General features: G+C 33.9%; 4 protein-coding genes and 1 long non-coding RNA gene across 5 annotated transcripts; 3 read left to right on the plus strand and 2 right to left on the minus strand.

The window, feature by feature from the left end:
* The first annotated feature begins 1,552 nt into the window (after positions 1 to 1,552).
* Positions 1,553 to 5,987, plus strand: LOC102586072 (uncharacterized). Its single transcript, XM_006355519.2, has 4 exons — positions 1,553 to 1,887; positions 2,344 to 3,434; positions 3,550 to 3,645; positions 5,601 to 5,987. Exons 1-3 carry the CDS (start codon positions 1,794 to 1,796, stop codon positions 3,637 to 3,639), a joined length of 1,275 nt encoding a protein of 424 aa, XP_006355581.1. The 5' UTR covers positions 1,553 to 1,793; the 3' UTR covers positions 3,640 to 3,645; positions 5,601 to 5,987.
* A 395-nt stretch (positions 5,988 to 6,382) lies between these two features.
* On the minus strand, positions 6,383 to 7,585 carry LOC102586633 (uncharacterized). The gene is made up of 4 exons (XM_006355521.2): positions 7,362 to 7,585; positions 6,935 to 7,154; positions 6,756 to 6,801; positions 6,383 to 6,659 (listed from the first exon to the last, which is right to left on the minus strand). The coding sequence occupies exons 1-4, from the start codon at positions 7,486 to 7,488 to the stop codon at positions 6,573 to 6,575; spliced, it is 480 nt and encodes a 159-aa protein (XP_006355583.1). The 5' UTR covers positions 7,489 to 7,585; the 3' UTR covers positions 6,383 to 6,572.
* A 2,055-nt stretch (positions 7,586 to 9,640) lies between these two features.
* LOC102603541 (pentatricopeptide repeat-containing protein At5g46460, mitochondrial) lies at positions 9,641 to 12,803 on the plus strand. Its single transcript, XM_006355569.2, has one exon. It carries the CDS (start codon positions 9,800 to 9,802, stop codon positions 11,864 to 11,866), a length of 2,067 nt encoding a protein of 688 aa, XP_006355631.1. The 5' UTR covers positions 9,641 to 9,799; the 3' UTR covers positions 11,867 to 12,803.
* A 670-nt stretch (positions 12,804 to 13,473) lies between these two features.
* LOC102586976 (uncharacterized) lies at positions 13,474 to 16,939 on the minus strand. Its single transcript, XR_367929.2, has 3 exons — positions 16,862 to 16,939; positions 16,677 to 16,782; positions 13,474 to 13,737 (listed from the first exon to the last, which is right to left on the minus strand). It is a non-coding gene; the product is annotated as an uncharacterized lncRNA (long non-coding RNA).
* Positions 16,940 to 19,877: 2,938 nt separating this feature from the next.
* Positions 19,878 to 21,083, plus strand: LOC102603880 (F-box protein At3g07870-like). The gene has a single exon (XM_006355570.1). The coding sequence runs from the start codon at positions 19,878 to 19,880 to the stop codon at positions 21,081 to 21,083; it is 1,206 nt and encodes a 401-aa protein (XP_006355632.1).
* The last annotated feature ends 970 nt before the right edge of the window (positions 21,084 to 22,053 follow it).

Here is a 22,053-nt window from a genome sequence, read left to right on the forward strand (position 1 = left end):
ATGTTCCATTTGAAAAGCCTATGATTGGAAACTATAGCTTAATCAAGTAGTACTTCTGGATCCAAATTTTGTCATATTTCATTTAAAAATTATACATGTACTACTTTAAAAAATTGTATATTGGAAAAAAGAAAAAGTTTTTGAATTTTTTTATGTGCGATAGAATTAGCAAAAAAATTCTTCTCTAGTGTAATTTAATTTTAATGAGAATATAATGTGAAAGGTCTCAAACTTAGAGCAAGTTATATTGATAATTACTTTAAACTTGATTTGCATGTATATAATTATATATATGTGAATAAGGTTATATGATCGAAAAATAAGTTGTTAAAGCAACTTGAGAATAAGAAAGAAAGAAAATTAGGATCTAATGCAAATAATTTAGTGCAAATCGAGGGAATTTTATCACATAGTCAAATTCAATTGATCTTTATAAGGAATAAAGATTTAAAAAAATACATTACGATTATCTCGTGACACAAAAAATAAATTTAGCGAAGTTGGTATACCACGTTAAATTCAATTGATCTTTATAAAGAATTTAAAAAATATATTGCGATTATCTCGTGACACAAAAAATAAATTTAGCAAAATTATTACACCATGTTAAGTCTATAATATCATGACAAACCTCACCAAATTTAAAAATAAAAAATAAATAGTAACTTTTAAAGCGTTTTCTTTAGTATGTTTTATCTCTTCTCATATAAAAGCTAAAGCTTTGTAATTTGTCATAGGTGTCAAATTTTTAGTGTCACACCATAAAGAGAAAACCATGACATAAGAATGGAAAAATTGTCAACAAGATTGAAAAAAATGAAGAAGAAAAAAGAAAAAGAACACCCCATTATCACGGTGAATCAAATTAAATAAAACAATATGTTCTTTCCTTTTTATTCTACTGACTCTTATACGAATAAAAATAATTTATTTAGTAAAATAAACTCCTAATAAATAGTCCTAGGCTAGGTGGTCATATCTCTACTAACTTTTTTTTTTTTTTATCAATAGTACTAACATTATTCTCGTGTTTATTGTTTTTCAAACGTAATTACTATCTAAATTTTTGTACTTTCAATTATCATACTATTTTCATTTTTATCAATTTTATTTAGGTTTATAAAAAACACCTCTATGAGTATACTTCTCTATCTTTTCCATATCCAACCTACGAGAGTTATTAGAAATTAATTCTCAATAGTTACATAAGAGATGTACAAGTCAACAAGGACCCAAACGGTGAATGTTATACTCCATCTAGTCCATGTACATTTAAGTGAATTGTCGTAACTTCTTTTTCATAATTTAAAATAAGTGAATAATAAATATTTTTTGTCATATTTAAAGAAATAAACAAAAGAAATCGTTAATTTATATTATTATATATTTTTCTTAAGAGGTGTGTCATAACGCAACAATTTACAGACCTACAGTACAAAATTATGAGACTAAAGAAAGGACAAAAAGAAAAAACTTAGAAAATATTTTTGTGTCATAAAAATGAAAATGCTGATCTGTGTATGAAAAAAGAAATATAAATATAATATTACAGCCTCACAGTCCACACCACACACAGAGTGACGCTTCGTTTGATTTTCATAGAAACAGAGGGGACCCAATACCCATCTGTTACTCACTCCTCCATTGGTACTACCAAACTTCAAAATCCCCCACAAAAACAAAGCTAAAACAAGAACAAGATTCTTCAATTTCAGATTTTGAAGCAGAACCAAAAGATCCCATTTCTTGCAAAACAGAGCAACAGTAATCACCTAGTTTCATAAACCCAAAACATGCCTTCAGGTGCCAAGAAGCGAAAAGCTGCTAAGAAAAAGAAGCAGGTTCAAGCAATAGAACCTCCTTCCCGCAGTACCGGTTCTTTTCCTGGTACCTTACTTCATACTCTGTAATGACTAATTGGGGTTTTGCTGTTTTTGGTGTTTTGGGGTTGAAAAAAAAATGAACTTTTTATGTTTTTTAATCAATCTTGGACATCCCCATGTGCGCTTTTCCCCCCAAATCTTCAAGGACTTTACAGTTTGTGATCTGTTTTCCAATTTTGATTGGTGGGTCTGGTTTACTTTATCCTGTTGTGTTTTATATTTTTCTCCGTATTGGTATGTTTCTTGATTGAAGTGTGTATTTAGATGATTGTATAGTGTGTTTGTTTCATAAGTGTTTTTGGTGGGAGCATTCATGACCCACCAACCCATGTTACTTCCATTATTGCTTACTTTTTAGTTGTTAAGTTTGATTTGTGGGTCATTAAAGCTGATGGGTATTGCTAACTTGTGACATTCTGCTTCGTTTGGTATTGAATCAATATGGATGGATCTATGGCAGGTGAGGAGGATCTGAAGCGTGATGATAAAGAGAGTGATAGTGAGGGTAGTTCCCCTGCATCTCAAGATTATCAGAATCACCAAAACCAGTTTACTGAAGGAGAGGTTGAAAATGGGGAGAAGCAATTGGATGATTCACATGATCGGTCAATTGAAGAGAATGAATTCAATGGGGTGAAACATGAAGGCAAGGAAGTGGAGATTGTCGGAAATGAAGAAGGAGGTCTTGTTCAGGTTGAAAGGGAATTGAAGGTTGAGTGTGAATCTGAGAGCCAGAAGATAAGTGTTGAGAATGCTGAAACCATGATTGAATCTAACCGAGGAGGGTTGCAAAGGAGTTCCAGCAGCAGCAGCAGCAGCTGCAGCAGCTCAGTAGAAAAATATGATGTTGCTGATAAGAATGATGTTGTGGTTGATGATGCTCCAACTGTTGAATTAGTGAAAGATATTGAATCTTTGCCTGGTACGAATAATATTGTGGTTGATGATGCTCCAGTTGTTGAATTAGTGAAAGATATTGAATCTTTGCTTGATAAGAATAGTATTGTGGTTGATGATGCTCCAGCTGTTGAATTAGTGAAAGATAATGAATCTTTGCCTGATGAACAAGTTGCGGATATCCTTGTGGAAACAACCTCTGCATGTGATTTGGATAAGGCTGCAATATCAGAAGACATAGTTCAAGTCACAACAAGTGCTTCAGATGCTGATAATGTGATCGCATCTGCTGTTGAACCGGTGGTGAAGGAAAAAGGGGAAGAAAATCTGTGTGTTGTGGATGAGAAAGATACAGCTTCAGATACTGTTGTGGAAAATTGGAAGGAAAATTTGGGTGCTATAGTTGACAAAGCCACTATTTCAGAAGTTCTGATGGAGACAGTACCAGAGAAAAGAGATGAAACAGCTACTGCAGCATCATGCGATGCTAGTGCAATATCAAGTGGTAATACTTTAGAAAATACAGACGCAAAGGCTTCTGCAACCCTAGAAAATGAAGAAAAAATAGAGGCACCCCACAGTACTCCTAAAATTGATGCTAGTGTTTCTGCAGATGTGAAAGAATCTCCAGCTCGAGAATGCCATTACCATCAGGTTATTTATCTTTCTATTATTTCTGTCATTCATATAGGAGAGTGTTCTTAATCACATCTGGCAGCACATGTTTATGTGGTAAATCTTTTAAATTCCTTTTATTTTGTTTTTACAGTTAACAGCGTTACCTTCACGACCAGTGCAAACAACTTCCTGGAAGAGTTGCTGTGGCTTGTTTGAGTTGTTTGCAGGATCAAATAGATGAATTGAGGTTAGACATCAGCCTTCTTTATTTTGTTTGTTAACCACATTATCTTTTACCTTTTGTATGTCTGCAAGAAGAACAAAATGTATAGCTTTCATCAGTTGGATGTGTCTTTTGGTCTTCTTCTGTTTTGTTTTACTTGATATCCTTTATGCTTGACTTTAATCTTGTTGCCACAGTTTTTAGGTGTTTATTGGTCTGAAAATTGTTTTTTGCCTTGTGGCTTGGATTAACTGCAAGAAGAAAGCATGATAGCCAAAACCGTATGCAGATCAGTGACAGCCCAGAAAAGTTTATCTACAGTAGCTTTGCCTTATGACGTGTATGTTGGTAGAAATTATAGAGAACATCTTCGGCTGAAAACCTTCAGTTTTTAAACATTGAAATTAGTTCCAAATGGAGCAAATCTGTAGTTTGGAATTGAGGGATTGTTTTCATTGTCGTATATCTTAGTAGGGTTTGATTTTTATTGGTGCCTCTGTCCCATTTTATGCTTTTAGTCCGTCTAAAAAGAATGGCACCTTTATATACAGAAACAATTTAACTTTAAACTTCCCATTTTATCTTTAATGAGATCATTTTTAGCCGCACAAATGTTAAGGGATTTATAGACCACTAGTTGAAAAAGTCTTTGATTCTTAAACTTTGTGGCCAGTCAAACACCATTACATGAAATAGGACAGAGGTAGTAGAACTCATGGGATTAGCTGAATAAGCAAGAAAGTATAGGTAAATATACCCCGTATTTCAGCGGAGCAGTTACATCTTGCTTAGTTTAAGTGTTTGAACTTATGAGGTGAAATTCAGTTTTGATATAAAGTGTCGTAAAAAAGATTGCATGAAGGAGTACAATGGTGAATCATGCAGTCATAAAGTTTTTGAAATGGCATACCTTCTACAGATTGGTATAGAAAATTGTTTATGGTTATAAAGCTCATGAGCAAGGGTAGTTGTTGGATTAAATGTGAGGAAAAACTCAGTTTATTAGTCAACTTAATGTAAATCATTAACAGCTGCAAGGATCACCAGATTAGAGTAATTTAAGGTATTAGGTAGGATGCACCAAGGACCTTTGTACTTTTCACATATAGTGATATGCTGGTAGCACTTTCAGGTAGGTGTTGGCTGGTTAAATATTCCAGCAATGGTGTGAAAGCTCAAACATGTACCCCTGGTCAAATTCAATGGGGATTAGATTTCATGAGGAAGCTAAAACCATACGAGTGGAGAAAACAGCATTTTGAGGCCTTTATGAAGCAAAATATGCTTTGTTACAAAAGGTTATGAACTGCTACTATTAGCTGTGAGACACTGAAGAAATGTGAAGTGTAGGATATTCTGTTTCTCTTTTTTTGCATGGCAAGACAAATAACTAATAATCAGCAGAGTTTTATGAAAAAAAGACGTCAAGAAATATAACAAACAATTTTTCAGTTACCAGTTACTCTGAGGAAAAGTGTATGTGGTAGCTAACTTAATGAAGCCAACTGTTGAGGCTGATGCATTGAGCATCATGAGAATCAAAAAAGAAATATAGATGTACTAATGACATCCTTCCCGGAAGTACTTTTGTTCTTTGAGCATGATGGTGATGAATTTGATTTAGATAGAAGATATTTCATCTCTTATCTCTCATTGAATTCTTGCATGATTTCCACCTGTCTTGATGTTGTCAATGATTTAGCAGTTAACTGGAGCACCTGCATTTGGATTACTTTAGGGATCTTTATGAGAAACCTGGACATTTTGAAGTTCTGCAATATGCTAGACTCTTAACTATATTGTACTGTTTGATATTTCTATTTGTTTGCGTAGCTTTTTCTACTCATACTCTAACACCTGATAAATGTTCTATTGAATTTACCCTCTTAATTGTTTCTGGCAATTAAATATCTGTACCTATAGCATTGACATTGGTGATCCTCTTATGATTATGATTAAACGTCTTTTTTTTAATGCAGAATAAGAGCATGAAAGCTGGTTGAATGGAGTAGCAACATTTGGAATTCTAGAAGTTGATGACTGCCTTCATTCTCTTGAACAGTGTCTTTGCAAGGGGTCTTGTTATAGAAACTTATATGTTCAGTACTTGTAGTTTAGTTTGAAAAAGCAGCTGAGAACTTCTCGTCTCGTTGCTGCTTTCCTGGTATTTTGCAGTGGTTAGTTTTTTTTCTCGTATGTTCTATTGGTGTGATGTACCTGCTCCTCCGGGAGTTGGAAGAGCCTTTCTTAATGTTTTTGCACAGGACACTTGGAATTGTTATTCATCCAAAATTTCACCAGCATATAGTTATATCCTTTGGGTTCAAAGCTTTGTTATTAATAGTCACTCCTTTTACTTCTCTTCACTAAGTTTGACACCGGTGATGGTTATTTTTCTGTTTTCTATTCTAGTGGTCCTATAACCTTGCTGCCAAATTTGGTGTGGTCCTTCTGATGGTGAATGTCTATGCTAGTTGACGCTGAGTGTTTGTATATGCTACACAATCTTTTGATTAGATTTGAATTACTCCATGGAATTCAGTTGCCAAAGAATAACTATGCTTCAAATGGTATCTGTTAGATCAGATTTAAGGTTTGTTTGAGATTTCTCTTTTGAAGTTAATGAGTGAATGCTGCTGGCTGTGTCCCTTCGACAGCATTAGGTAAATCCTTGTTAAACTTTCATAATTCAGGAGATATGTTATGTACATATATGATGTTTTTCTTAATAATGTCCAATTTTCTTCTGGGAAAAAGCCAATGAAGGGTAATATTTGTGCATCACTTATTTATTTCTTACAATTTGATTACTGAAGATAGTTGATATACAAACAGCCATCTGGCCAACTTTGTATACACAATAATGAATAATAACAGTGACTATTGGAAAAAAGGAAACAATAAACTCAATCAATACATTTCACACGATTCGATTTATCTTCGAAGTTCATTTATCTCCTTGATGAAGCACCATGAATGGCAGCTATGTATACCAATTGAGTAAATGATAGAATTATCAAGAACGCCTCCATTGTTTTCTGCAAAATTATCCAAAAATTGTAAAGGAGTTAATGTCAATAGTTCTCATAAATTTGCATAGATTTAACTTTGTGTACAGATGAAGGGTGCTATACCAATTTGGAATTCCTGTAGTTGAGTTCAATTTCTTTCCAAGCAAAGCTGCATGGATGACAATTTCATTACTTTACTGATATGTAGAATAGGGCATAAAAAGGAACAAATAGCACAAAGCGTCGAGAGATAAATTCAGATTCAGATCTTCGTTAAGTGAAAATAATAGACAGGGCCTTACCCCATGGCAAGGAGTGTAAGACTCCAGGCTATTGCAGCAGCAGAAGCAGCAGCTGGTAAGCTATCGATGTTCCAATGGCGAATGTGGTTAAGTCCAGAGAGGACAGATGCAACTCCAACCACACCTGCTATCAAAGCAAATACAACAAAGAATCCAGTGGCAGCATTTCCAATTGGGAAGTAAATTGGAGAGAAATGTGCTGGAAGTTCCATTCCTGGACCTGTAAAAAATCACACACCATGATCAGTCTTTAATAATCGACTATATTTAGTAAAAAGATAGAACATTTAGTAGACTACTCTCTCCAACTTAGTAGTGAAAATTATTGTCGATCAGGCCAATAGTTGTGGTGCGTGCAAACCGACCTGGACTCTTATAAAAAGAACAAAGAATTTAGTGAACATAAGGATTTTGACAAGATGCTTACCAATGACAAAACCATTATCAATGGCAAAGTTCATAGCCCAACCACCAATGCCTAAAACAACAACATACATGCAGAAATTAAGGACCAAAAGCAAAGATGCAACAGGTTTCATCTGCCCACTAGCCATTCTTGGTTCTTGAAAATGATAATGATATAAAGGCTTGAAATCTCTTTCTGATGAAAATTGAACAATGGTTTTGTAAAGGCTAAGAAGACTATGTTGTACAAATGCATGTGATGTCTGCAAGTTCTTTGGGGTCTTTATAAATACCTTAATCTCATAAGGTTTTTGTTCTTTTCTTGTAAGGCTGTTTGTTCTAAAGGGCTTTGTGGGGTTGTAAAGGGAATGCTTCCTAATCAAGGCAAGGGAGCAAAAAACCAAGATTCTTATCAAGGGAAGGAAGCAAAAACCAAGATTCTTTCCCAGCTAAACATTTTTTAGTATATCTTTTGAGGTGGTACATTCTTTGATTTCAAAAGGAACATTCTTTGTTTCATACAAAATGAGCTAGGTAAGATGACAAAAATGGTCTCTTATGTTTGAGTTTGGTTCAAAGTAATCCCCAATATATAATCTTGGACAATTTTGGTCTTTTAAGTTTGCGAAAAATGAGCATTTTTGGTCTTCACCAAATACAAAGCAAACTCCATCGGTTAGATTAGATGGAAATTTTGAAGAAGAAAAAGGATAGCATTTGTTAAATATTTAACAGAGATCAAAAGTGTACACTTTTGACAAATTTAAGAACCAAAACTACTCAAAGTTATATTTAAGGGACTACTTCAAATCTATCCTCAAATTACAATTTTTTTGTCATTTTCTATGAAGTTGTTCAGTGTAATTTAGGGTTTAGGGTAATTTAAATTGTATAATAACATACTCAGCTATCTTGTGAAGGTAGAGAGATTATTTCTTATAGATCCTCGGCTCAAGTAAAATATATCAAATCATATATGAAAATTATGAGGGGAGAGGAGTAGTAACAATATGAAATAATATGATAATCGGAACAAAGAACAAGAGTAATACCAAAATCGAATATTAAGGTAACAAGAAAATAATAATAACAATAAAGAGAAGGAAATTGGTATGACGCTACCTACTAACTTTCTACCCTAATTTGACTTCCACAACTTCTTATCTAGAGTCATGTATTTGATAAGTTATAGGTGTGTGTCCAGTCTAATCATTTCTCACTAATACTTATTCGTCATATATCTACCTCTCCTTAGACCTACTATTGCGGTATAACCAACCTCACACACCTTTACAATAGGGCATTCGGGCATCTCTTCTTCACATGACCGAACCATCTTAATTTCACTTTTCTCATATTATCCGAGTCCGAAGCCTTGGGCAAAAAAATTTCACAAAAATTTCAAAAGGGCACATCAAATTTTGTTTTAACCAAAAGGGCAAAATCGCTGGTGGGGTAGTGATTTTGTTCTGACGCCGTTACTCCGTTAAACAATCAAAATCGCTCACCTACCAGCGGTTTTGTCCAAAAAAAATTTCCATTTTTTGAAAGAACATCACTGCCTGTACAGCGTTTTTGGGGATTTTTTTATTTTTTTAAAATAAAATCGCTGCTATGGCAGCGTTTTTATATAAAAAATATTTTTAAAATTAAAATTATATTAAAAATCGCTTCGCAGGTAGTGATTTTAGTAAAAAAATAAATAAATTTAAATTGCTGCCTTGGCAGCGATTTTGGTGAAATAATTTAGCCATTTAAAAAATAATAATTTCACCAATTTTTTATTTTTTTTCACTCGATTTTTTTATTTTTTTTTTACTAAAATCGCTATCTGTGGAGTGATTTTCAATATAATTTTAATTTTAAAAATATATATTTTTTATAAAAACGCTGCCATAGCAGCGATTTTTTTTTTTAAAAAAAAAATCCCCAAAAGCGCTGCACGGGCAGCGATGTTCTTTTAAAAAATGGAAAAAAAATTTGGACAAAATCGCTGGTAGGTCGCGATTTTGATTGTTTAATGGAGTAACGGCGTTAAAACAAAATCGCTACCCAACTAGCGATTTTGCCCCTTTGATTAAAAAAAAATTGATGTGCCCTTTTGAAATTTTTGTCAATTTTTTTTTGCCCTTTAGGCTCCGGACTCCATATTATCCACTATGGAAGTCATTTTCATCTTATCCCAAATATCTTCGTTACTAATTCTATCTTTCCTAATTACCTTTTTAAGTCTTGATAGCCCATTCTTATCACACGAGACCACAGATACTAACCTCAATTTCATTCAGCCCGCTAATGTGTAACATCACTGTCAATCTCATAAAAATGACACTGGTATGTAAGTGTTAGTGTCATTTATCAGCCTAAGTCTTTTTTTTTTCCTCTTCTTTGAGGCAACCGTTGAAGCCTTCAAAATACCGTTAAAACCATATAGTGAACTTTCTTCACTGGCTTCTTCTCATGCCTAATTATGTTGTTCCTCGTTGCTATATCTCAAGATCTTTAATTGGTTTAGCAAGATTCTTCAGAGTAACTAGCCCCACTTGCTATTCAATTCTATCTGACCACCTAAAGAACCGAAGAATTGATGAAGCTAAAGAGCTTTTTGAAAGAATCCCATCTCCAAATATCTATTTATGCACCAAAATGATAGATGGGTATGCTGAAAATCTAAGGTTAAATGAGGCACTGACACTGTTTGACAAAATGCCTGTGAAAGATACGGTTATGTGGAATTTGATGATTAAAGGGTGTGTAGAGTGTGGAAATATGGACATGGGCTTGAAGCTATTTGAAGAAATGACCCAAAGAAATGTAATTTCTTACACAACAATGATAAGCGGGTTTTTGAAGTTTGGAAAGGTTAAAGAGGCTGAGAGTTTGTTTTCGGAGGTGCCACAAAAGGATGTGGCTGCTTGGAATGCTATGATCTATGGGTATTTTGAGAACGGAAGAGTTGAGGAGGCTGTTAAGTTGTTTGAGCTGATGCCTTACAGGAATGTGATTTCGTGGACGTCGGTTATTAGTGGGCTTGATCAGTATGGGAGGAGTGATGAGGCTCTGTTGATTTTTAAGAAGATGCTAGATTTCTTCATTGAACCTACTTCTAGTACTTTTGCTTCTGTTATTACAGCTTGTGCTAATGCAAGGGATTTAGGTCTAGGTAGTGAAATTCATGCCTGTGTTGTGAAGCTTGGTTATCTATATGATACTTATGTCACTGCTTCACTAATCACATTGTATGCTAATTGCATGCACATGGATGATTCTTCTAAAGTATTCAGTGAGAGGTTGCATATAAATATAGTTGTATGGACGTCTCTTTTGACAGGGTATGGTTTGAATTATAAGCACAAAGAAGCATTGAAAGTGTTTGGGGACATGATTAGGATTGGTCTACTTCCGAATCAGTCTTCCTTCACTAGTGCCCTAAATTCATCCTGTGAAATGGAGTCAATTGATCTTGGCAAAGAGATTCATGGTGTAGCAGTCAAACTAGGATTGAACACTGATGCCTTTGTTGGCAATTCTCTAGTTGTATTGTATTCAAAATGTGGAAATATAGACGATGGACTCATTGCATTCAAGGAGATTCCTGAAAAAAACATAGTTTCATGGAACTCAATCATCGTTGGATGTGCACAACATGGATTTGGTAATTGGGCACTCACATTGTTCGCCCAGATGGTTCGTTCAAGGGCTGATATGGATGATATTACATTTACTGGGTTACTTGCTGCTTGTAGCCATTCTGGCATGCTAGAGAAAGGAAGACGCTTATTTCAATATATCCCCCAAAGTTCATCCATTGAAGTGACACTTGAGCATTATAGTTGTATGGTAGATATTCTTTGCAGAAGTGGGAAGTTAAATGAAGCAGAGGATTTGGTGAAAAGCATGCCCATGAGACCAAATTTGTCAATATGGTTAGCTTTGCTTAGTGGTTGTAAGAAGCATTTAAACTTAGAACTGGCCGAAAGAGCTGCAGAAAACATTTTTCATCTTGACCCAAACTGTAGTGCTGCTTATGTTTTGCTATCTAACATTTATGCCTTCTCTGGTAGATGGAATGATGTAGCAAGAGTTAGAGGAAATATGAGAAGAAGAGGAAACACAAAACAACCAGGATGCAGTTGGGTTAATCAGAAGGGAATCCGGCATACATTTCTTTCTGGTGATACTTCACATCCTCTAAATGATGGGATATACGAAAAGCTGGAATGGTTGACGGAAAAGTTGAAGGAATATGGTTATGTCCCTGATCAAAGATATGCATTGCATGACGTAGAGGATGAACAGAAGGAAGTTCTGCTGTCATATCATAGTGAGAGGCTTGCTATTTGCTTTGCATTAATTACAACACATGGTAGTGCTATAACAGTAATGAAGAACCTGCGTGTCTGTGGGGACTGTCATTCTGCCATCAAGCTCATAGCGAAAATTGTTGATCGTGAAATCATAGTAAGAGATTCTAGCCGCTTTCATCACTTCAGGGATGGCTTTTGTTCTTGTTCAGATTATTGGTAGCATTATCCTTTTGATAATCACTGTGGAAATGGTTAGCAGAGTCTGGTAATTAGTTCACCAGAAGCAGGACCACATTTAATTTTAGGAAACTGCCAGAGTTGTATTGGGCCAACACTCTGAAATGCTTTGCACCAATATAGTAGGGTCCTCTTGTTCATGCTACCCGTGAAGAAATCAGATATTGGCATCCTCTGCTTCATATGTCTATAGCAGCTGATCTTAAAGCCATGTCTAAAATGTTTCTGATACTGTCCTATGATTGACCAAATATACTTGAAGTCGAGGCAACCACTACAGACTAATAAGCTCATGTCAATCTTGTAGATCTTCTATTCTTGGAGTTAGAATTATTCGTCAGCGGCTGGTACTTAATTGTGCAGTAGATGAAGTTCCCAAGTTATATCAGCAAATAGAGACCCCTGGTTTATTCTGCATTAATCAGCATAGGAAGATTCCATCGACAGATCTTTCCAACAGCGATCAGATAGAGAGATATATTTCATTATTGGAGCTTTAAGTCATAGAAATCTTGCTCTCTGAGAGGGGGTTGGGGGAGGAGAGATTATTAGAAAGTCGTCTAATATAGAATATGCCAATAATGTTCCTGCCATTGCAAACAGGAAATACACCTGTAAGAAATTTTATCACAAATTTTGGAAACGGTAGTTGTTTGATTCCTGCCTCAGCCTTAAGATACTTGAATCATACCTGCATGGCTGCTGACACAAAAGAGACTCTCACTTGAAATATATTGGAGCTGTTATCTGCTTAGCATTGAATATAAGGCTTTGATCCATCAGCATTGCTATAGCTGATGTTGTCTTCGTGTTGTTGCTGCTGAAAACCTTCCAATTTCCCATCAACCTCAGATTTTTATCCATGAACACACCTCCTCAGTTCTCCTGATTGAAAAGTCCTATGTGCAGTGATACACTTTTTTTTTTTTGTTGCAAGTAGAATTTGATTAATGATGCAAAGTCCGCTGATTGGATGTGAAAGTGGATCTTTCTGTAATATTCAAGCATAATTCATGTTGCATTGATAATACTTGTCCAGACGAGAGTCCTCTCATATATGACCATTAATATTTCATGGTTATAGTGTTGTATTTTTGAGTATCATAATAAAGGTACACCATAATTATTTAGTTCTTACAAGAAAGTGAAGAAAATTATACTCTATTACTTTACTAATTGTACATCCAAAAATTACATTGCTACACATTTGCCAGTTGATTATGGATGAACTCTAGGTTTTCTTAAATTAAATTTACTGTTCAAATTATTGATTTACAGTAAAGATAAGTGCATTTTTTTTTTCAGAATATATAGGGTAAAACAATAACATACCCTATACATCTATCCTATTGAAATAAGATACAGGATATATTCTCAAGGTATTGAGTATGACAAACACCTAATGAAATTTTACAGTATCAAAAATCTGTTGACAACCCTTGAACCAAGAAAGCTCATTCATCCTCCTGGCTACGCAACCTAGCAAGCTTGTTAGTTACTACGACATCAAGTTGGGATTCTCTCTCGACTATTTCTTTCCTTTTCCTCGTGGATACATTATGAGCAATGTCGGCACAGCAAGTCCTGTGAATAAGAGAAAGAATTTAACAGTGAGGTCACAAAGTAAGCAAAGATGGAATAAGCAAACGAATTTTGCTCTCTTGCATTAACTGTTGAGCATCAACAAAATATCAAGTTCACTTGCATTGTGCACAACAAACTTCTTAAAGCCATTGGGAAGATAGTGGCGAGTCTTCTTGTCAGGAACCATATCCAATATTGGGCATCAAGACACATCCCTTGAACTTCCTTCTAACTCTGGAGTCAATACCCTTTGGTCTTGCGCCAATTTGTCTGTTATAATACAATACAATGAAAATTACTTCCACTTAGTAAACCTAGCGCACATGAAGGCAAGTGAAACAAATCAAACTCTTCAAATGTTCTCAAACAAAAATTTCTCTATAATCAAGTGAAGTGTTGAATACTACTAAATATACATAGAAAAGGTTGAAAGATTTAAGGGATGTAAGCAGGCTTAAAGTAACAGAAAGCTTATTGATAAAGAAGCCAACTGTGTCGCAAGATCTGTTCTCTAGTTTAATTTCTGCCCGTAAAACGAAACACCCAGCAACAAAGTAGTCTGGACATAAGATACCATAGGCAACAAAATTTTAAACAAAAGAAATTGAAGAATAGTATTGCAAAGCATTGTCTTAGATGCAATCCCAGCCGAAAGATAGTGATATTTTTATATTAATCACTGGTCAATCAGCAATTATGGGAAAAATTCATCAGTGACTGCATAACTAACACTAGAAACTTTCAAACCAAATCACAATACAGATAAAAATGGGGAAACCAAAACCTTAAAGGAGGATGAGATATGCTATAAGATCAGATGGTAGTGCATGTATTTGAATTCATCATTGAACCCTCCAGAATAGGTGGATACGCATCATCACACCTTATTCGCATAACTCCACAAACAAGCTTAGCATCAAACAAGGAAAGCTAAAGCCAAACAAATATCCAATTTAATATTATTGTTTAGGTAAGGATCAGAAACAATGAGTCAATCACCACCTTGCAAATCCAATAAATTGGATGCAACTTAAGACTGGGGCGACAATAACTGTCATCATTTTCCCTTTCCCAATACAAAAAAATCAACAAAATAAGCACAACAAACAAGGTAAATAAATTTCATAATAATGTTCACAAAAAACTAAAAGATGCTGCTTATAAATAATATATATTAGCATTGCTGAGATATATCATGCCACAAAATACAATCTCCTTTAAGAGAAGACATGTAAGCAGGGTTAAAGTAACAGAAAGCTTATTGACAAAGAAGCAACTGTGTCGCAAGACCTGCTTTATAGTTGGTTTCTGCCCGTAAAAACGAAACATCCAGCAACAGAGTAAAGACTGGACATTAGATACCATAGGCAACAAATAATATGAAGGTAAACTGAAGTGATTAAAAACAAAAGAAGAAGAATAATGCGAAGGTAAACTGAAGGAAGTGATTAAAAACCAAAGGAGAATAATGAACAAATTTTTCTTGATGCAACCTCAGCCGAAAGATGGTGATCTTTTATATTAATCACTGTCAATCAGTAATTTGGGAAAAATCATCATTGACTACATCAATGATTAAAGACTTTAGAACTTTCAAACCAAATCACAATACAGATAAAGGATGAGATATGCTATAAGATCAGATGGTAGTGCATGTTTTGAATTCATCATTGAATTCTACAGAATAGGTGGATAAGCATCATCACACCTAATGAGCATAACATCAACAAACAAGATTAGATGCAAGAGAAAATAGCTAAACGATTGCAAATTTCAACATTATTGTTTAAGAGAAATCAGATATGATGTGTCAATCACCACCTTGCAAATCCAAAAAATTGGATGCAACTTAAGACTGGGGCGACAATAACTGTCATCATTTTCCCTTTCGAATACAAAAAATCAACAAAATAAGCACAACAAACAAGGTAACAAATTTCATGCTAATGTAACACGAAAAAGAGAATGGTTTCCACTATTACTGAACAATACAATGACATTGAAGCTAAAACTAAAAATATGCTGTTTATAAACAATAGAATAATAACATTGCAGAGATTTTATTGCGCCAAAAAATACTATCATCTTTAATAAAAGATATGTAAGCAGGGTTAAAGTAACAGAAAGCTTATTGATAAAGAAGCAACTGTGTCGCAAGACCTGCTCTATAGTATAATTTCTGCCCGTAAAAACGAAACACCCAGCAACAGAGTAAAGTCTGGACATTAGATACCATAGGCAACAAATAATTTGATAGAAAATTGAAGGAAGTGATTAAAAACAAAGGGAAAATAGTGCACAAATTGGTTCTAGATGCAATCTCAGCCGAAAGATGGTGATCTTTTATATTAATCACTGTCAATCAGCAATTTGGGAAAAAATCATCATTGACCGCATCAGTGAATAAACACTGCAGAACTTTTAATATAAATCACAATAGAGATAAAAATGGACATCAAAGAAGGTGAGATGTGATATAAGATCAGATGGTAGTGCATGTATTTGAATTCATCATTGAACCCTACAGAATAGGTGGATACGCATCATCACATCATATATCATGTCTCCACAAACAAGCTTAGCATCAAATTAAATAAAACAAAAACCAAGTATAAAACAAACATTACTGCTTAGGAAGAATCAGATATAATGAGTCAATCACCACCTTGCAAATCCAATAAATTGGATGCAACTTAAGACTGGGGCGACAATAACTATCATCACTTTCCATTTCCAACAAACAAAAATTCAATAGATAATAATAGCAAGCAAAAAAACAAATTTTCATCCTAATGTGAAAAAACTGAACCAAATCACAAAAACAGAGGTACAGAAACCCAAGAACTTTAAAGGATGACAAATGCTATAAGATCAGATGGTAGTGCATGTTTTGAATTCATCATTGAACTCTACAGAATAGGTGGATAAGCATCCTCACATCTTATAAGCACATTGTCCACAAATAAGAAGAAAAACGCTAAAATCAAACAAAAAAAAGTTTCGCATTATTGTTCAAGAAGAATCAGATATGATGTGTCAATCACCACCTTGCAAATCCAATATATTGGGTGCAAATTAAGACTGGGGCGACAATAACTCTCATCATTTTCCCTTTCCAATACAAAAAACCAACAAAATCCTATCTTTTTGTCACCATAAAAAGATGAGCTTAATACAAAAGGGGGGTTTAAGAAATGATAGAACAACACCTTCACAGTGATTCTCCTATCACTCTGATACCTCTTGAATTGCTTCACCCTTTTCTTGATTACCTTCTTTTTCAGTAGAGGAACCGCCATTGTAACTCTACTTTACCTTCGATTACACAAGAACAAACATTAGATACAGAAGAAATTAAACATTGAAAAGAACATGCAAAGGAAAAGGGGCTCACTGCGAATTAGGGTTTCTTCAGATCCGCTGTGGCTGATGGGTAACTGGAGACTTATAGTAGGGTTTATATAGGAAGAAGATGGGCATTTGCTAGGGTTTTACAGCCGTCAGGCGATAAAAAGAAAACAATCTACGGCTGTAAAGTTACTTGACGAAACTAACGGTCCTGATTGATCAAGGATAATATGATCAAACTCCAGTTTAAGTCCTATAAGTTTTATTTTAATTACTAGTTACATTCCAAGTTTTTACTAAGGCCCGTTTGGCCATGCGATATGGTATCGTGATACGGAATCATGATATGGTATCGTGATATGTAATCATGAGATGAAATTGAGGTTTTGTTTGGAAATGCGATATGAAATTTTTGTGTTATATATTTTCTCATAAACATAAAAAATCTCATAACTTGTAAAACTATTAAAATAATCCAATTGTTTATTCAATCTTACCGAATAAACAAAAATTATAAAATCGCATAATAAATTATTATAAAGCTAATTTGTTTCCCACTTAAGTAACTATTATATCAAACTTTAATTCAATAAAAAAAATTGAACATAAAATTGTAGTGAACTAGTCTTTAATATAATCCTTCCTACATAATAATGACAATTTCCTCACGTTGAACTTGCTATTTCTCGATCATGTGACCGAGAAGAGAACCGACATTGTTTGCTTTTGAGTCATTTTTTGGTTAATATCATCCGCAACTACATTTTCATGATCATAGACCATAAATATTTCATTACTCCTTTTCGCAAATTTTAATATAACACTGTACAAGCTATGACAATTTTCACTTGTGTGTCAATATCATAATGGTTCATGCGTTGTTTCAGTATTTTGCTATTTTTCCAAGCTTCAAAAATCTGTGGGGTTGTTTTAACAAAATATAAACTTGTGGATCAATTTTTGTGTTAAAAAAAAATCTCAAATCATGATATCGTATTCCCATATAATTCCATATCATGGGTTTTGGAGAATATGGAATCACATCTCATGATATGAAATCATGAGATGGAATCAGCGTAAAATCACATGTCCAAACGCTGATTTCATCTCATGATACCATATCGTGATATGGTATTGCATGGCCAAACGCCTACTAAGTCAAGACTGTCATTGGGGAAAGTTCTCAAGTCTCATACACTCATCCGAAGATTGATATAGTTTAGATATTTAATTAGTCTTATTTCCTCGTGGATATTATGTTTTTCTTCTATGGTTCTCATGTAATCTAGCTCAACTTTTAATGTTTTATAAATGCTTTTAAGTTATGTCAGATCTGCGTTCCTTTGGTTCAATTTATGACTATGTACTTGTCTAAATAGAACGAACTAATTAAGGAACAAAATATTGGCCTATAGGTAAAGATAATAGCAACAGAGTAAACATAGACGAGCTCGAGCACAAGATGTTCTTGTAACTTTGTAATGTCAATGGTGCTCTTTATTGGATGGATCACGAAGAAATGACATAATTTACTGGCAATCCTACTTTTGATGAATATGTCAAAATTCTAAAACCTCAATGGGTAAGCAGTGTTTGATTGTATTATTTCATCAATTGATTAATGTCTCTCAAATGTTTTTCCAAGGAAAATTAATTTTTTGAGTGCTTGTTTTTACAAACAAAAGAAACTGAATTAAGGAAAAGTAGTTTTGCAAGAAAAGACTTTTAATTAGATTGTATTTATTATAGGTTCATGAATTTAAACAAAAAGCATCTTCCAAAAAATCAATAATGTAGAATTAAAACGAAAATGAATGTTAAAATTCACATTCATGTATTTTTTATATTTCAAAACTTTTAACGGATAAATTTGTTTCAAAATTAATTGAAACACTAACTCTTACAACCCCCACTTGTTTCAAGAAATTTTATCTTTGAAAAATCTAAAAAATATTTTGAGACGTTAATCTAGCAACATGCTTCAATAATGGTGTCTTTTGGACTTAAACTATTAGCTAGTGAAGACTTTTAAAAATCATTGACTGGTTAGTGAACGGATCTTGAACTAAGTGGTTCATTGAATGAAATAAACAAATACTCCACGCATATCACTAGGTTTCGGTGAAAATCAAAATCCTTGGACACCTTACAACCATGTGTCTTGAATCCTCCTAGCTAAGTGCTTTAAGATTTTCCTGTTAAAACTCTTATTGAAACGACCTTCACTTCGCACTTAGTACGGTGAATTCATCAAGAGTAATTTTGCATACTCCGACCAAATAGTCTATGGTTTCATTAAGAGAAATTAATCTCATCCTCCTTTACAACAAAGTATCGATAAATTTAGCAATATTCTTGCTAAAGAGAAGGATGAGATTATATTCTCTTAATAAGTCTATAAATCAATTTCGATTGGAGTGTGTAGGAATACTCTAGAAACAAATGGAAAATTGTAAGAGTAAGTATTTCAATTAATTTTGAAATTCATTCGTTAAAAGTTTTGAAATATACAAAATACATGAATGTGAATTATAACATTCATTTTTAATTTAATTCTATATTATAGGTTTTTTGGAAGATACTTTTTTTCTTTTCAATTCATAAACCTATAATAAATACTTGAACAATTCCAATGCTAAGCACATTCATGGACAATAACATATATCTAGAAGTTTTAGAACATATCATTACTTTCTTTGGTCTTAGAACAAAAAACTCCTAGCTATAAATTGGGAATATAAAAGAATTATATATGCTTCGAGTCTCCAAAGTGATACCTTATAGATACAGATTCACTCCAACAGCTAGCTAACGGCTAGTTAGACTTTCATTATTTACTAAATACTAAGTCGGTGTAAGAAATAATATTAGGAAAAAAATCTAATATTAGCTAACGGCTAGTTAAATTTCAATAATTACTTTCAATTAATGGCTCTGTGTGGTTAATTGTGGAACTCAAAGTAGCCTCTATAGTCATTTTAGAGGATCACACTATATATGAAAGTCCAGTCAATCCATAAGACCTAAACCTTATAAACTAGCTCCTTTTTTGTTCAAACGAAATGACAATCATGGATGCCCAAAGCTCTAAGCTTTTCAAAGGAGATTGCGAAGAAAGTAGAATCTCTCATGTCACGGGGATTATGGACCTTCATATAGTGATTATGGTTGACATTCTTTCACGGTTGCCAATCAAGTCCATTTTCTATTGTAAGATTGTTTGTAAACTCTGGTATCATCTTTTAACTTCCGACCCTTTGTTTTGTAAAATGTATTACAAAAGATCATCTTACTTTCCCAGCATTTTGCTTTCGATAAATCACTCAGTCCGGTTACTTGTGGAACTCAAAGATGATGTTTCTCACCCTCTAAACAGAACCATTGTGTTGAGCCCTAGGTTTCACCTCCCCCCAACTTTATATACACAAAACTTGACATTAATTAGTTCATGTAATGGGTTCATTTGTTTGTTTAATGGTTCGAGGGATGCCGTAGAGCATTCGGTTTACATTAGCAATCCTCTTTTGGGTGAATATTTCGAGGTCAAATTGCCTAAATGGGAGAAAAGAATTCAGCGTGTTGCCTATGCATTCTGCTTCAGTGAAACCTCTGGACAGTATAAAGTATTGAGATCAGTAGTTAGTAAGTTTGAGGGATGTCCACATGTATCAGAGTTGGAGGTTTATACTCTTGGAGTTAATGAGAAATGGAGAAATGTGGGTGAAGTTCCAGAACCTCTATGCGGATTATTTTGTAAGGGTAACGTCAATGGTGTTGTTCATTGGATGACTTCGGAAAAAAATGACAACATTTACTCCTTTAACAGTTGGACAGAAGAGGTGAAATCCATGTTAGCCCCGCGTGGTCTGATAACTTCATCCTACGGCTTGACACTAGTAGAGTTGGGGAATTGTCTATGTTTGTGTGATACTTACCATAGTGAGTATATTGATATATGGTGGATGAAAGAGTATGGAATCGCTGAATCTTGGACTAAAGATCGCATTTGGAAGGATACTATTCAACCAGATATCAGTTGTGATAGATTTATACCAATCTCAACTTGGAAAGATGGAGAAATATTGATGCAAAGGTATCGTGGCACACATGTCGTTTCTTACAACCCAAAAGAAAAGAAGTTTACGAAGGTTAAAGTGTACCTTGGATTTGCAGGGACTAGCTACATCCCAAGTTTTTACTCACTCAAGACTGTCATTGGGGAAAGTTTACAAGTCTCATATGCTTATCCGAAGATTGAGATAGTTTAAATATTTAATTTGTCTTATTTCCTCCTGGATATTATGCTTTGCTTTTATGTGTCATCTAGCTTAAGACCTGTCAACTTTTACTGTTTTATGAATGCTTTTGAGTTATGGTATGTCAACTTTTATTGTTTAATGGATGCTTTTGAGTTATGGTAGTACAATTCTTTCTCTATACTACGATAAAAATAACTTTTAGCGGCAATAAACAGACACATTAATAAAGAGTGTTAAAGTCTTTACCGGCATTAGTTAAGTGTCATTAGATCCAATGTCGCTAAAGGCTTTGGTGACATATACAAAGAGCCCTAATTACCGCTAAAAATACATATTTAGCGACAATTGAGTTATTGCAATGTGAAGTCTCGAAAGTTGAATTCCTTTTATTCAATTCATTCTGCACTTGTCTGAATAGAACGAACTAAGGAACAAAATATTGGCCTATCAGTAAAAATAATAGGAACATAAATATTGGCCTATCATTGATAGTTTCTTTAGGTATTAAAAATTGTTGTGTTACTCTTTATTAAAACAAATAAGGCCTAATTAGTATTGAATAAGGAATGATAATTAGTAGCCCTTATAATAAAGATGTATTCTAATTTGTTTGTCTCCTAATTCCTTTTTTTTTCAGCTCAAACACACGTCATTTCTTCAGGTTGTGAATCGTGATATATGTTTAACTAGTAAAATTATCCGTGCTTCGTGCAGGAATTTAATATCATGAAATTTATAAAATAATACTTAAAATCTATCAATCATTAAAACTAAAACACCATATTATCTTACATACAAGATTACGTAGTAACAAACATTAATAATGTAAAGGAAAATGAAAATTATTACATCTTATCATTTATCCTTAATAACATAAGCATAAATAGATGACTATAAAAATACATAGCAGGATCTGTAATATAAGCAATGGTGTCAATGAGCCACTCAACAGGAGCAAAGTACACAAATATTTAATTGT

Source organism: Solanum tuberosum, unplaced genomic scaffold (genome assembly GCF_000226075.1).
Source record: "Solanum tuberosum cultivar DM 1-3 516 R44 unplaced genomic scaffold, SolTub_3.0 scf00204, whole genome shotgun sequence".
NCBI classification, from domain to species: Eukaryota; Viridiplantae; Streptophyta; class Magnoliopsida; order Solanales; family Solanaceae; genus Solanum; species Solanum tuberosum.

Coding starts and splice junctions, on each gene's coding strand:
- LOC102586633 (XM_006355521.2), bottom strand. CDS start 7,488: ATGGCTAGTGGGCAGATGAAACCTGTTGCATCTTTGCTTTTGGTCCTT. Junction 6,802..6,934: donor CTTACACTCCTTGCCATGGG/GTAAGGCCCTGT, acceptor TCATCCATGCAG/CTTTGCTTGGAAAGAAATTG. Junction 6,660..6,755: donor ACTACAGGAATTCCAAATTG/GTATAGCACCCT, acceptor ATAATTTTGCAG/AAAACAATGGAGGCGTTCTT.
- LOC102603880 (XM_006355570.1), top strand. CDS start 19,878: ATGACAATCATGGATGCCCAAAGCTCTAAGCTTTTCAAAGGAGATTGC.
- LOC102586072 (XM_006355519.2), top strand. CDS start 1,794: ATGCCTTCAGGTGCCAAGAAGCGAAAAGCTGCTAAGAAAAAGAAGCAG. Junction 1,888..2,343: donor CAGTACCGGTTCTTTTCCTG/GTACCTTACTTC, acceptor GATCTATGGCAG/GTGAGGAGGATCTGAAGCGT. Junction 3,435..3,549: donor GAGAATGCCATTACCATCAG/GTTATTTATCTT, acceptor TTGTTTTTACAG/TTAACAGCGTTACCTTCACG.
- LOC102603541 (XM_006355569.2), top strand. CDS start 9,800: ATGCCTAATTATGTTGTTCCTCGTTGCTATATCTCAAGATCTTTAATT.